Source organism: Ascidiella aspersa, chromosome 2 (genome assembly GCF_963924565.1).
Source record: "Ascidiella aspersa chromosome 2, kaAscAspe10.2, whole genome shotgun sequence".
NCBI classification, from domain to species: domain Eukaryota; kingdom Metazoa; phylum Chordata; class Ascidiacea; order Phlebobranchia; family Ascidiidae; genus Ascidiella; species Ascidiella aspersa.
In genome coordinates this window covers 20,730,134-20,744,458 of record NC_139448.1, presented here as the reverse complement: position 1 = coordinate 20,744,458, position 14,325 = coordinate 20,730,134, and the positions used below count along the sequence as shown (strand labels likewise).

The 14,325-nt window shown below is 35.5% G+C and overlaps 1 protein-coding gene across 1 annotated transcript; it reads left to right on the top strand.

The window, feature by feature from the left end:
• The first annotated feature begins 882 nt into the window (after positions 1-882).
• LOC146164290 (uncharacterized) lies at positions 883-13,851 on the top strand. Its single transcript, XM_083381993.1, has 4 exons — positions 883-1,217; positions 6,165-6,442; positions 6,535-7,027; positions 13,421-13,851. The coding sequence occupies exons 1-4, from the start codon at positions 968-970 to the stop codon at positions 13,783-13,785; spliced, it is 1,386 nt and encodes a 461-aa protein (XP_083238119.1). The 5' UTR covers positions 883-967; the 3' UTR covers positions 13,786-13,851.
• Positions 13,852-14,325: the final 474 nt, after the last annotated feature.

The following is a 14,325-nucleotide window of genomic DNA, read 5'->3' as shown; positions in this document are numbered from 1 at the left end:
CGCGGCTGAAAATCAACCACCAGGCTACCGAACGTTGTAAGTTGCGACATTATAATAAACTTACAGGTTTACAGCGTTCATAGAATACTTGAAGCACTGAGCAATTTTTGTTTGGTGTGCGGGCGCAGCATATTACTCGATATTCCCTAATTTGACGTCACTATGCACGCGACCGTTGTCCACTGATGCGTGACCAAAACGCAGAACTGTGCGTTTCTAGCGTTTCGCAGGGGATTCTATATGATCCATTATAATATATACGTCTTATAAACTAGCGTTAAAAAATGTTATGCAGTTTCAGTATGCGGCCCGCCAATTTTTTTGCGCTTGTTGTGGCCCTTGTACCATTTTAATTGTACAGGCCTGATTTAAAGTGACACATTTTCGGTCATACATGAGTGATGAGTAAATAAATGTGACGTCAGTTTTACAGGAGCCATACTAACGTTTCTATTATGTTAATATACTTCTCGTAAATAGTTAAGGTTGTTAAAGTCCATATTTATATTTTAGCAGTATTACTCATTTTTAGTTAATTTAGTTTCATACAGAAGTTTGCGCGGCTGAAGTTTTGCGCGTTTGCTCGATTCAGATTTGCGCGGCTGAACACATTTTCTATAAAATGCGCGGCTGTGACCGCGGCTGAAGGTGCTACTGAATTTATCCCCCGCGCAGGCCAAACTTTCCAACCTGGGTTGCGCTATCCAGGTTTCATAGAGATCAGTGAGCGCTACCCTGGTTTCATAGAAATCAGTGGTCAATACCACGTGATATAATCTCGAAACAGCCTGCTTGACGCGTTTTTTGTGATACATTTATAGTACTGCGTCGTGATTGGTTAAAATGTTTACGCCTTTGTGACTCAATTTAGCGCAACCGGAATGGAGAATGATGATGTAGTTTAATGTGGTTCTTAAGTTTTTTAAGTCGAACCAAGGTAGTCTGGTGATTTTGTCAAGGCACGGTGATGACCTCAAATGTTTTTGTTTGTTCTACAAAGCCAAAACTTGTTAATTTTAACGATTATCTCCAAAAGCGGCGTCGAAATAGCCTAAAAGCGAGAAAAAGTGGTAGTCACTGCTTGATTAGCGTGAAGCATTTAGAAAATCCGGCCATTTTCCATATGAGTTTATCTAATCAGACTATTAAATACAGCAGTAATGTACCGAGTCATAACGTGATTCCTGTACCAAAGATAAAAACTCAGACTGAGAATGGTAACTAAACTTGAGAATAGTAACTAAAGTTAAACCTGATTTTCACCACTTTAATTTAATATGATAAAGTACCATTTTTTTAAAACTAGGAATAGATGGATTTTTTATTCTGTATGGATTAATTTTTTTAAAACATGATATATATTGGTTATGGCAGGTAATTTGGCACTAGTCCAGAATCCTACCACATATATTTTAACAGGAGAGTTGTCAAAGTAGTAATTGCAAGGAAGGCATAAATAATTAAATATGTTAGAATAAATTTAATAATGTTACTTAACCCTGACAAACGCTAACTCTCACCCTAACCCAAATATTGTTAGCAATATAAACCCCCAGGCCAAAATGTTGTAAGATTTTAGAGCAGCGCTGGTAATTTAGTCCAGCAGTAAGCCTGTCAGTATTATATTGCACTTTTTTGCCAACTCTGTTCTAAAATCCTACCTCATTTATTGTAACAGTAACAAAACAAGTTGTCACAGTTAATTGCAAGAAAAGCATAAATATGTAAAAATAAATATAATAATAATACTTAACCAAAACGCTAACTGTCACCCTAACCCAAATATTGTTAGCAATATAACCCCCGGACGAAAATGAGGTAGGATTTATGACCAGCAACCTTTTTCCAAAGATCTCTGTGTGCAGTGCCAAAATTGTCCACAGTTGTACTATTAAGATTCTGTACACACTAAGGTTCCTCTCCGACAATGTTTGGACGGAAAATTCCCAGGATTTCGCACGAATTACCAATCTCGAATCCTGGGAAATTTCTTTTTTAATACCGGGTATTCGGCAACATAGCAAAACTTAAAAAAACTAAAAAAAAATTGTCGTTTTTAACTGATATAAAGAGAAAAATATTACCAACCCTGTTTAATTCGTTGCCTGAGTTGCTTTATTTGCGCTTACCAGCGGAACAACTTAATTAAATTTATTGTACCAAAAAATGTGCTTTTTTTAATTTTTTTTTCCGTTTCCCGGGAGTGAAAAAATCCGGAAAAAAGAGGAACCCTAGTACACACTAAAGGTTTAAAGTTTAGAAAGCATCAACATTTTTGTGTTAATTTATTAAATTCGGTGTGCACACAATTTTTTTTGTCACAGAATGGAGGTTGGGCCTCTAAGCTTTTTTAACCAGCATATGGTTAACATTTTAGGCATAATCAGGAAAGGTAAAATCAAATTAATTCTAAAATTTGTTAATTTTACCAGTATATTCCCCTGAATTGTTAACTCGCAAATGATTGACTTATAATTTATAATAATCGAAGATGAAAAATCCATCTATGCCTAACAGTATAGAACATTACCAAGATTTAGATTATGTCATGCTGGTCTTGTTGGTTGATTTAAAAAAAAATTGCTGTGCTTTTTTATTGTGTTTAGTATTTGTTTTTGCTAATGTACAAGCATCTGTGAACACAGTTCTAAACTTAAAAAAAATTATTATCTGGGGGAGATTTTAAATAGCTTAAAATTGTGTGACTGTAATAATGCTACTTGAAGACAGAGATTTGTTTTATATTTGTTCAGCAGCTTTGTTTGCACCTTACTGAAGTGATATTGTCTTATTGCTTTGTAGTTATTTATGTCAAAAATCTTAGGCTAGCAATATTTCCCCCCACCAAAATTAAATGGCAAGTGCTGAGTGACACCACTCATGGACTGGCAAGTGCTCAAAGAAAACAAGTGTTTTTTGTTGTTATTGTTATCAGACCTGATTTGGTTTGTCAATTTGCGACAAATATGCCATCATGCCAACAATTAATGATTGCAGAAATACAGAAGTAAACAAGCGTATTACATGTCTTAAAATGTCCTATGCATTTAATAGTCTGGTAAAAGGCGATTGTAGTTTTGTCAAGGGGAGTGCCGATTGGTAGACATTTGCTAGACTGGCAAGTCTAAAATTTAATTTAATTTTAACTCTGCATAGGTTTGATCTCAAAATTAGCAGTATTTGAACAGTTGTCCTGTGCTTTTAGAATTTTTACTGAAAAAATTAATTAATTAGGTATTGAAGGCAATATTACCTAACTAGATGTTTAGTGTGTGCAGATTAACCTATGTGTTAAAAGTGTTGTAGTAAAACAATTGTTATTGTTTTAACCATAGCATTAATATTGTTTAGTTTTTAGGATTATATAATCATAACTTCACAAAGTATTGATATAGTACTTTTTTGATTTTTTTGTTGTTAAGTTTGATTTTAGATATTTCTATAGTAAAAGCATTGGTTCAATTTTACAGCTTTAAAAACGTATAAATTTCCTTTGAAATGTCTTGAATGATTATTTATTTAACCCTATGCTAAGTTGTGTTTCTGTTTTTTTTTTTCACCATCCTTTTGTGTTATTTTTAGCTATCCAATGAACACTTTAAGCCACTAATATATATTCACTAGAAGAAATAACCCGCATTGGCTAGTTAAATAGAGTATTTTCCAGTTTAATTCTAACTGATAAAACATTTATTACACCCACAATTACGTACAAAGTTAATCTAAATTTTGTCTGGTTGAACAAAATGAAACAATCCATCATGTACATTATGTTGTAACATGTTAAACCGCGCCCGCCGCCCATGACTATGAAAGACAAATGTGGTAATCACCATTTAACCAAAAAGTGATGTTACGGATAGTGTAAGATATTTGTCAGAGGCATTGTGTGTCTGCAATCGGTTAACCTAATGCTTACCCACCAATCAGAGTAACATTTTGCAGTCTGTGTGAAAGCAGCATTACCGAAATGGCGTGTTTAATTACTTGACTTATCTGCGTGGCTCTAAAACAAATTCTTTATCTCTATAAATTCCAATTCATTTTTGCATTAGGTTAAAACAGTGTAAAAATTAAAAATTAACGTATAAAGCAGTTTGTTAGAAATCGGTCACTGAAGGTGCGAACGCTCTGTGACCATTTTATCTCAAATTCAAGTGCTACGCACATTGTATAAGCTTGCCGAAGCCACATGTTATAGAACAGGGGTGGCCAACCAATGAGATCAAGAGCCGCATTTGTTACTTGGTTAAACGCTAACAGCCACACCTTGCACACATGGATGAAATGAATTGCCAATCACTCCATTTCTTACTCACCCCACAATGCAATCGCGCGAAGCGCGAAAAATAGTGCCTTTATTGCGTTAAATAGATAAAATTTTAATTTAGGAGATGTGACGTATTGATTGAAAAAATATACATTTCTCAATATAATGTTGTATATCAATATTATTTGGGCATATTTTTTGCGTTTATCTTGTTTCAAAAGTGTTACTAAACATAAAATTGCAAAGGTCGGAGTCGAATCCCAGGGGTGAGCGTGGGGGGTGTCTAGGAGTCTTGACACCCCCTCCCCCCTTTGAAATGTCAGTAAACAATGATAGAAAAAAACTAAAACCGTGATTGCTGCGATCGGCAACATTGCACCTGGCATGGAAAACACGTCGGTGCTCATCACTAACACCGCCTAATCACAATTCGTTATCGTCGTTTCATTTAGCAATCGCTTGTCATCGACTCAAGTAGTTTTAAACAGGCCTAATGACGAAAATATTTTATTGTTGAAACCAACATTCTCAACAACATAGAAAACAGGCAATTCCATAGCGTTTCAAGCCCAATTAAAATCACTTGACAATCAGACATTTGAATAAGTCAACGAGGTGTTGCAAATTTTCTAACGTCAAATAGACGACTTAATCGCCGTTTTTAGCGTCTAGAAAACACGAAACGTAATTTTTTTCGGGCTCTGTTCTTTCTCGCTGGAGGTTGTTCGTACCATATCCCACACCCCTAGGTGATTTGGTTACTGATTGTGTGACACAATGGCGTATCCAGGGGGGCTGGGTTTTGTGACCCTACTTTTTTGTGAGTGATATTATCGTTTTTGCTTAATGCTCATTCAAAATTTCATAACTGTAACTTTCCAAAAAAGCCAACTCAAGCATGGAGCGTGGTCAAATTAGTGGGTTGGTCATAAAAATGCCTACTTTAGGACGTTTGGCTCTACAGAATCGTCTGAAGGTATCCAGTAGGGTGGTCAATTTATTTTTTTACCTTTCTGTTATTATACTTTTTCACTGGTTTGGGCTGAAAGGTTTCTCCAACACCTGTGTATATATAGGTATTATAAGCCAAGTTCTGTGCATCAAAAATCCTGCTATATCTTTGATGTTTGTATTGCAGGATTGATATAAAATTTGCATTTGCCAGTCAAATGTCTAACAATCAGCACTCGACTGGACAAACTTACGCTTGCCCAAAAATATAGGCACGTTGTCGGTGGATTTCTGTCGTAGTAATTGTTTTCGGTATTGATTAGAAATGCTTTTCTATTTTTGTGCATCCTAAATAGTTAAATTGGCTTGTCGCCCTAGATTGTTTACCGGACTGTTGAATCGGTAGGTTTTTAACCATGCATGATTCGCTTGTTAATTTGTTGTTGCAGTTGTGCAAGCATTGATTATCTTTCAAGATTTCTGCCACAATTTGTCAAATTTGGCATTTGAAAGTGAAGATTAACATATTGAATTTTGGGTTGAGCACATGCTGGTCAAGCTAGGTCTCAATTAGCACTGCCCCGAAAAATTTACTCTTGCTGACTGGCATGCGAGTGCGAAATCTAAACTCTGTATTCGAAGTAGTGTATTAAACTAATGTGTTCAATTAAACCACAATTTATATTTTTACTTCTATGGTAAAAATTTATTTTTGGTCATCTTCATAATAGCAGTGCATTTGGAAGAAAATTATATTGGATTTATAGTACATTCCATGGGATATTGCAACCATTTACCCTTAGCCAAAGTTGTACTATATTAAGGAATTTATTAAACGCTGGACATATTGTCTAATAGTTTGGGAATTTCTAATACTAGAAGTACAAAAGCCATTCAATAAAATTTGTGATGTTTTTAAGTATGCATTGTTAATTACTTGTAGAAAGAAGAAAAGCTGATTTGCTGCTTACTCCAACTCACCAAGAAATATCAACATCAAGTCATGAACATGTCACCAATAAAAGACTTAAGCCTAAAGCTAAAATTGTTTCATCGAAGAATGGCATTGACAGCAAGAAAACTAACCAACCCTGGTTAGTTCCTTTCCTAGTTAAAAAAACATTACTAGGCAAACATGATACTGACTGCGATAACTTTACGAATGTGAAGATTCAACCATCAAAAAATAAAAGAGTTCTTGTAAAACACAGGATTTCGGAGGTATGTTTTTTAATATTTTATTCAAGAAAATTTATGTCAACAACAACAACAACAAAAAAAAAGTACTTCTAATCATTTTTTGTTACACTTAGATTGAAAACCCTAAATTAGGAGAGTTTCACGAAGTTCCAAAATTGCAAGACTTGTTTGCTAAAAAACAAAACTCTACCTTTGTTAGAAGACCAAAAAGAAAATTCCGGGTTTTATCGAAAATTCAGTGCAGTTCTGATAAGACAGTAATAAGTCGTAAAAAAGATGTCAATTCAAGTCATAACAACAAACCAGCTGACAAAGATCAACAAACCAATGTTTTTGACTATGCATCATACCTCAGCAGCTGTTTACAGGCAGCATTTGACAGACAATCCAATTTAAACGTTCTTCGATCTGGCAAATCCTCATCGAAAAGAAAACAGCGAAATGAGTTTTTTGAAGATCCTGGAATTATTCCGCTTTTTTCTAAGAAACTTTTCCGTCCATGCAAAACTGGCTGTGGATTTTTGCGAGGCAATATGTCAACCAAAAGAAATACGAAAAATGAAGATATTTACAATGAACTTTTTAACATCACTCAGGAGCTAAAAGGTATAACTTCCTGTTTTGTACCACAATTTAATTGATTGCAAAATACATTTTTATAAATAGATAAGAAGGTATCTTTTTAATTAAAGTAAACAGAATTTATATGATATATATAATTGCATGATGCCTGCAGGATTACCTTTCAGATTAAAAAAAAATATAGTAACACCAAATAAACAATTAAATTTGTAAATTATAGCAAATATTTATTATATATTGTAAATCAAGAGCTCCGTTTCTTTTTGTAAGAATAATCATATGTAAATCTCATTTAAATGATTGTATGTATTACATTTTCGAATGCACAACTTCAAGCACATTTGACTCTTTTTAAGCCAATATACAACTGACCAGAAAAATGTTGTGCATGGCCATTCAACATGGCAGAATATAGTAGAACCAAACCATTCAACCCTATTGGTAGGTTTTGTTACAATCACCAAGTCAAAGTGTATTATAGTCACCTGGAGTAAAAAAAATGCTAAAGTTGGGGTAAAAAAAAATACCATCACACCTAAACAATTGTTTTTTATCAATTTGTTTTTCAGGTAAAAATTACATTCTTAGCCTAACCAATCAGCCATCATCATTTTTTTTCTTTGAGTAAAGTTAGGATGCTTTAAACAACAGTCATTAGATTCATATCTTAAAGTCCTGTAAACCAATTAGAAATATTTGTGTAATTCTTATTTCTTATCCAACCAAGTTTATGGCAATGACCTTTATTCTGTGTTTAATAATTAAATGTCAATCAAGCGTTATTGGGCCAGTGACTAACGTGTAATGCCAGGTGCGTAGTTCGCAATTTCCCTTAATGCGTTAAGTTGCAAAAGTAATATTACATTGTATAACGTGCTGGCCGTCAACAATAAGCGCTATAGGGTTACTTAAGGTCAACTTAAGGCCATAGGCAGGTCAAAATATGAAATATATAGCCCGAACATCAAAAAATTCCTACAAAAGGTTTTTCAACGGTTTTGGGTAGTATTTATGATCAACAATTTAACATATTAAAAATCTAGGACAGAGGTGGGCGAACTACGGCCCGCGACAATTTTATGTGCGTCCCACGAAAATCTGAAGCAATAATTAAAAAAAATAATAATAAATTGCCTAAATAGTTTAATTACATTTATTACAGCCCTGCCGGCTTCGCGGTCAAGTAAAACAATTTTCAATTTGTCGCCCGCAGTGTCGTAGCTGCCGTACGATACAGGCGCACCAGGCTTTAGATTGCTAAACAGCCTATTATGTCACAATGGAAATTTCTAAGTTTGGCCTGTCGCATTACAAGTGTTATCTTAGATTAACAGCTAGTGGCAGGGTTGCCAGAATGGCTTTTTTGATGCCAAATTATACAAATTTGGCTCTTTTTAAACATGGTTGGCGTCAGAAAATTCGGTTATCTTTTTGACTTTTTTCTGGCTTTTTTGCAAAAGCTTGCTAAAACTAGTCAAATGGCATAGGTCTATACGTTTTTCTTCTAAAAACATTCGTTTTAAGATCTGTATAGGCCATATCTTGCCTGATTTTTTAAATAGTAAAATCGCTTTTGTAGGTCTCCACTCCAGGCCGAAGTGTTTCTTAGTCCATGGGTCGTCACCCGTTGGATTTGGTTAGTTCGCGTTTAAATTTTTTCAGATTGGCATTGTTTCTAAACTTCTAAGCAAAATATTTTACACACTTGGAAAAATGAAAGCAATACCGTACAAATAAAATAGCTCGGCGCTGTTCTAGAATCCTACCACAGTTATTAAATCAACGCACAATATTTGGGTTAGTGTGCTGGTTAGCGTTCAGGTTTGAGTAGGTTTAGGCAATGTTTTTAAATTATTATATTTGGCCCACCCTCCCAAACACCAACCGACACCTTAACCTAAATATTGCGTGTTGCTAAATTGTTGCAACGCTGTGGTAGGATTCTAGACCAGCGCCAATAGCCCATACTTAAAATTTAAAATTTTTACGTAAAGCATTGATTGCTTAAACAGTTCAGTGAAGTGAATTAAAAAGCACCGCTTTATTACTTTTGTTAGGCATCTCAAAAAGGTTTAGAAACATGCGCTTTAGGGTGAGCTCATCAAACCAAGCATTTTTCACATGAAAGCTTGACGAAAATATTGCATTTTCAGCCAAAAGATCATAGGATAACTGAGCTTTTCAAAAGATAAAAATTTTCATTTTGGTTGGTATGTTATGAACATTTATGTTTGTCATGTTGCCATACCACACAAGTTTGAACCTTAAAGATTATTTATTTTCATACAAATCAACTTATAGTATTATTTAATAGCTTTTATGGGTTTTGAACTTATTTAATTAACGTTTGGCTTTTTCTGGCTTTTTTTCATTCACGGTTTGGCTTTTTTTCAAATTTTTTATCTGGCAACCCTGGCTAGTTGTTTAGCAAGTTGGTAATTTATGAGTGATGTTCTTAGTTTAAAACTGTTTTATGTGTGTGCTGTGTGGATTCGTTCACTATATGTGTGGTTAGGTAAAACTCACCCATAATAAGCTGCTCAAAACAAAATAAAAGCGAAAAGTTAAAGATAAATGTCGTGCATTCAACAAAGAGTGGACAGAATAGTATTTCTTTACAGATGTTGGTGGTAAAGCAATATGTTTGATTTGTCATAAAAGCTTGGCTGTATTTAAAGAGTACAATATGAAATGTTATTTTGAAACCAAGCATCCTAATTTTGTCACAATTTTTCAAATCATGAGTTGCAAAATAAAGCAAGTGAATAAAAAAATGTTTGAGACAACAGCAAATGATGTTTACCAAAAGTTCGTCTTTATAAAGGCACGTTTTTTATAAGCCAATAAAATTGCAAAACACATCAAGCTCTTTGCAGAAACGGAATTACTAAAGATTGTATGGTTAATGCTGTCAGGCTGAAGACATCTATGAATCGCTAGTAAATGGCGAGTCAGATTTTGATAGTGCTGTATCATCTGATGCTCTTGTCAGTTTTAGGGAGGCGTTGGGCAATAAGAAAACTGAGTTGCGTGGACGATCCAAGACCAGTCAACTGTGGTTGTGCTATTTATCCATGGTTCGGGTAGCGCGATCACTAATCGAAGCGGACAGGACAGGTAATTGGAAGATGCACCTTCGTGCAGTTTCTGACTGTCTACCAATGTTCGTGGCTGCAGGGCACTTCAATTACCTGAAGTCTGCTCACTATTACATCCAAGAAATGAACAAACTCCCAAACCAACACCCAGAGTTATCTTGAAGGTTTCAACAAGGGTACCATATTATTCGTCGCTAGAACCAGGTTTGGGCAGGTCTCAGCTCAGACCTAGTTATTGAACAGAGCCTGATGAGATCGCTAAAGACGTTGGGAGGTTTAACGCGTGGAACCGGCATGACAGAAGAACAACGATCCTTGTGGACAATTGCCGATCACGTCTGATTACAACTATACCATGCAGAAATTCAATACACTCTCCTACACAACAAGTGAACAACACGAGGAAGCAACGGAGGTTAGGGTTCAGAGAGACAGTTCTGATCTTGTAAAATTGAAGACATCACTGGCTGGTTATGTACCTTTTTCTCAGGATCAAACCCTGATGAGGAACATTGTGAATGGTGTTGTGGCCGAGGATGACGTTAATGTACATGAGTTTGAATCAGTCAGAAGGAGCATTATGAACAAAATGATTGGACAGTCTATTTTCTCAATATCTTTTAGGCGGAAGGATAAAGCAAAGACATTTGGAAACATCTCATCAGTAAAGGTGACAACTGAAAGAACGATTGACCCCGGTTTGCTTTTTCAATGTTTATTAGTTGTTTCACAACTAGGGGTCTTATCTCTCGTAGATATCTTAAAGTATGAACTGAGCCCGTTCCCTCCAGCACTTTTTGAAGCAAGGAAAGTACTCCGGAAGCCTGATAAGCCTCAACTTGCTAATGCTATCACAGACTATGCAATCAAGGCAGGTCGGGAAATTTGGGAATCCATAGAAGACACCCAAACAAAAACGCAACACTACATCATAGATGGAGGTTCACTACTACAGCGGCTACCATGGAAAAGGGGAGAAACCTACGGCGCCATTGCACAATCATATGCTGAATTCACGACTCGGCGTTATCAAAGGGCAACGGTTGTTTTTGACGGATACCTAGGAGGACCGACAATCAAGGACAACACACACCAAAGGCGTGAGAAGAATGTGCATGCAGTCATCAGCTTTACGAAAGAGACAATGTTTGATGGAAAGAAGGATGAGTTTCTCTCAAGGGGCATGAACAAACAGAAAATGATCGACCTGATCGGTGAAACACTTCGGGGTAAAGGCTGCGAAGTGATCAATGCCCCGGGGGATGCTGATGTTCTGATTGTGAAGGCTGCTGTTCTTAGTGCAGTGTCACACGCGACAACGTTGATTGGAGAAGACACAGATCTGTTGGTCCTTCTTCTTCATTATGCGCAACAGGCAAACAAAGATCTTTATTTCCGTTCTGACAAGGCAAATGACGAACTGAAAATGGTGTTGGGTGAAGAAATATGTTCCCAGTTACTTTTTCTACATGCCTACACTAGATGTGACACTACATCAAGGATCTTTGGTGTGGGTAAGAAATCTGTCTTTCACAAGCTGGTGAAGGGTGATGCTACTCTAAAAGATTGTGCCAATTACTTCTTTCTTCCAAAGCAGACAGCAGCCTCTATTGCAAACAAAGGTTATCAAAATCATAACAACTAACAATTACTTCTGATATTGTAACATTATACTGTTGTGGAGGCTAGGATTCACATAATTATATAGCTTGGTGTGAAGAAGCAAAAGTCAGCAAACCAACGGACACTTAGAATTTTAGATGCAGTAATGTGCAGTTTTACTACACAGCTTAAGGCCAATCTTCAGAGTTTGGCTGAAAACAAAGTTGGGAAGAAGCAGTTTGGTCAATGAATGGGTTGCCTTTTTAAATAAACATGTTTTTCATGTGTAAATAAACGTTTTTATTTTGTGTAAAAAAGCACTTTTAACAGAAGAAAGAATTAGACACAAAACTTTGGCACAGGAAAAAGTTATAAAATAAAAATTGGCATGCCAGCACGTTTGACTTGGACACCACTGATTTAGGGGGTAGGCCTCCCCTGGTTAAGAACCACTTTTTTTTCATGTATATTTTAAAGCAAACAAATTAGGAATAAAACTAATTTGGCACTTTTCTGTACATATCTCAGATAAAACTAATTTGGGCACTTATTTGTCTGTACGTAGATCGAATAAAACTAGTTTTGGCACTTTTTTGGTCGTACATATCTCCGATAAAACAAATTAGGGCACTTTTGTTTCATACGTATCTTGAATAAAACTAATTTTTTTGCTTAATGCTCAAAATTTTGCGCAAATGCGTGAAAAAAGCTAGCAGGGAACACTGGTTGTTGTGGCTTGGAAAGAGTATCTTTGGTTTTGAAATCTATTATTGGTATTTTGTGATTGTTCAAATAAATCTTAGTTGCTATCCTGAAAAATAAATAAGGCAAAACAGTATAAAAAGCACGATTGTCAGGTCATGTTTCAAATTTTTTATTAAAAGACCTTGATGCTCTCTGATTCGGTGTTACAAGGGGTCCAATTTACAGGTCTTTGGCTGGTAACACACAATAGGATCTACAAAGAAACCATATCTAAAACAGAATAATCTACATTCTACAATACCATAGGGGTATTCCATGTCAAATCATCAAGCCCTTGTAACCACCCATATCAGATTTTCATGATATTACTGTTGTGCAAAATATAGCCCCAAATTTGGTTTACCCCAAGTGACTATATATCAAGCAATGTGCATATCTTTTATATGTGCTTCATGCATCAAGGCTCTTCTGAATTTGTATTTTAAATCAGCTAGCCGCAACTTTTTTATGCTTTTTTAATGGCACACAAATCGCAAATTTTATAACAGTTTTTTGTTTTAAAGTATCACAGTATGACATATTGAGTGTATACGAGGCCCTACTTTGACCCGGCCTGGCACAACATTTTATGTTTCTTATGCAGCCCGCGGTAAAAATTAATTGCCCACCTGTGACCTATGTGATCGAAAATGTTAGAAATTAAGGTGATTGTTTTGTTTAAAAAGAATGATCATCCTTAAGTAACACTATTTTGATAGACTTTTCAAAGTGTTATAGTAGTATTTACATTAAAACATATTTCACTGAGATCCCACCATGACAAGAAATGACATGAAACACAAAACCTTTCTGGTAAAACATAGCAGTTCTGCGCTATTCCCCCCAGGTAAAGTATAGTAGCACCGCACCATAACCTCCTGGCAAAATATACAACAACCGCACACCCAGTCTATTTTTCCCTTTATTTATTTTTTATGCATGTGAAACTAATAGAAAAATGTTATATTTTAAGGAGATTTACAATCAACCAATACTAGATCAAATTGTCAAAGTGAGCATGCTGATGACTGTGACTCTGGCTACAGAAGTAAAGGTGACAGTAAAGATGAAGATGGTATCCAGCAAGCAAATCCGACAACTCCATTTGGTTGCTACTGTGTGAGATGTTCAGCAATGTACTATTCAACATGTGCTGGAGGTTACAACAATATTCACACCGTATGCCCATCAACTGAAAGCTTAGTCAATACCAACCCTGTCAGCAGCAAAATTTCCTTTTCTAATTGTTTCGATGAATTCTGGGATAAAGACAATTTGGTATCGCATCTTGACAATAATTGGCTCGATAATTTGTTGGATGATGTGAACACATCTTAAATACAGTTTGAGGATTTTATCGTTTTTTTTAATAAAATAAAATAAGGACCACAGATCCGCACTGATTTTCGTTCCTTGATGTTTAGTTAAGGTTTTAAGGATCTCTACATATTCGGTTCAATTCCGGTTCTACTTTTTTTAAACGCTCCTGGTTCGAATGAAACTAGCCCCAAACCGCTTCATAAAACTCCAGTTCGACTGCCTAAAAAAAATAAGTGCGTCGCGTTAGGTGACGGAATTCACATTTGCTAGGATTTCTTTGGTAAATATAATCTTGCATAATCAAATTTAAGCTATAAACAGGGTTTTACCATTCTAACCATTGTAAAATATACGTTTTGCTTTTTTTTTTATTGGCGATAAAGATTCACAAAGTAAGGCGAAAATACAAAAACACGTTGAACAGAATAATAAATAAAGAATGGCATCAAAAAAGTTCACGCCATTGCTTATGTGCTTATCCAAGATTTGGCTTCGTTTACATGCGACACAACTCTAAAATTTTAGTATACAATACATTATTTATAAGGTTCTTAAGGA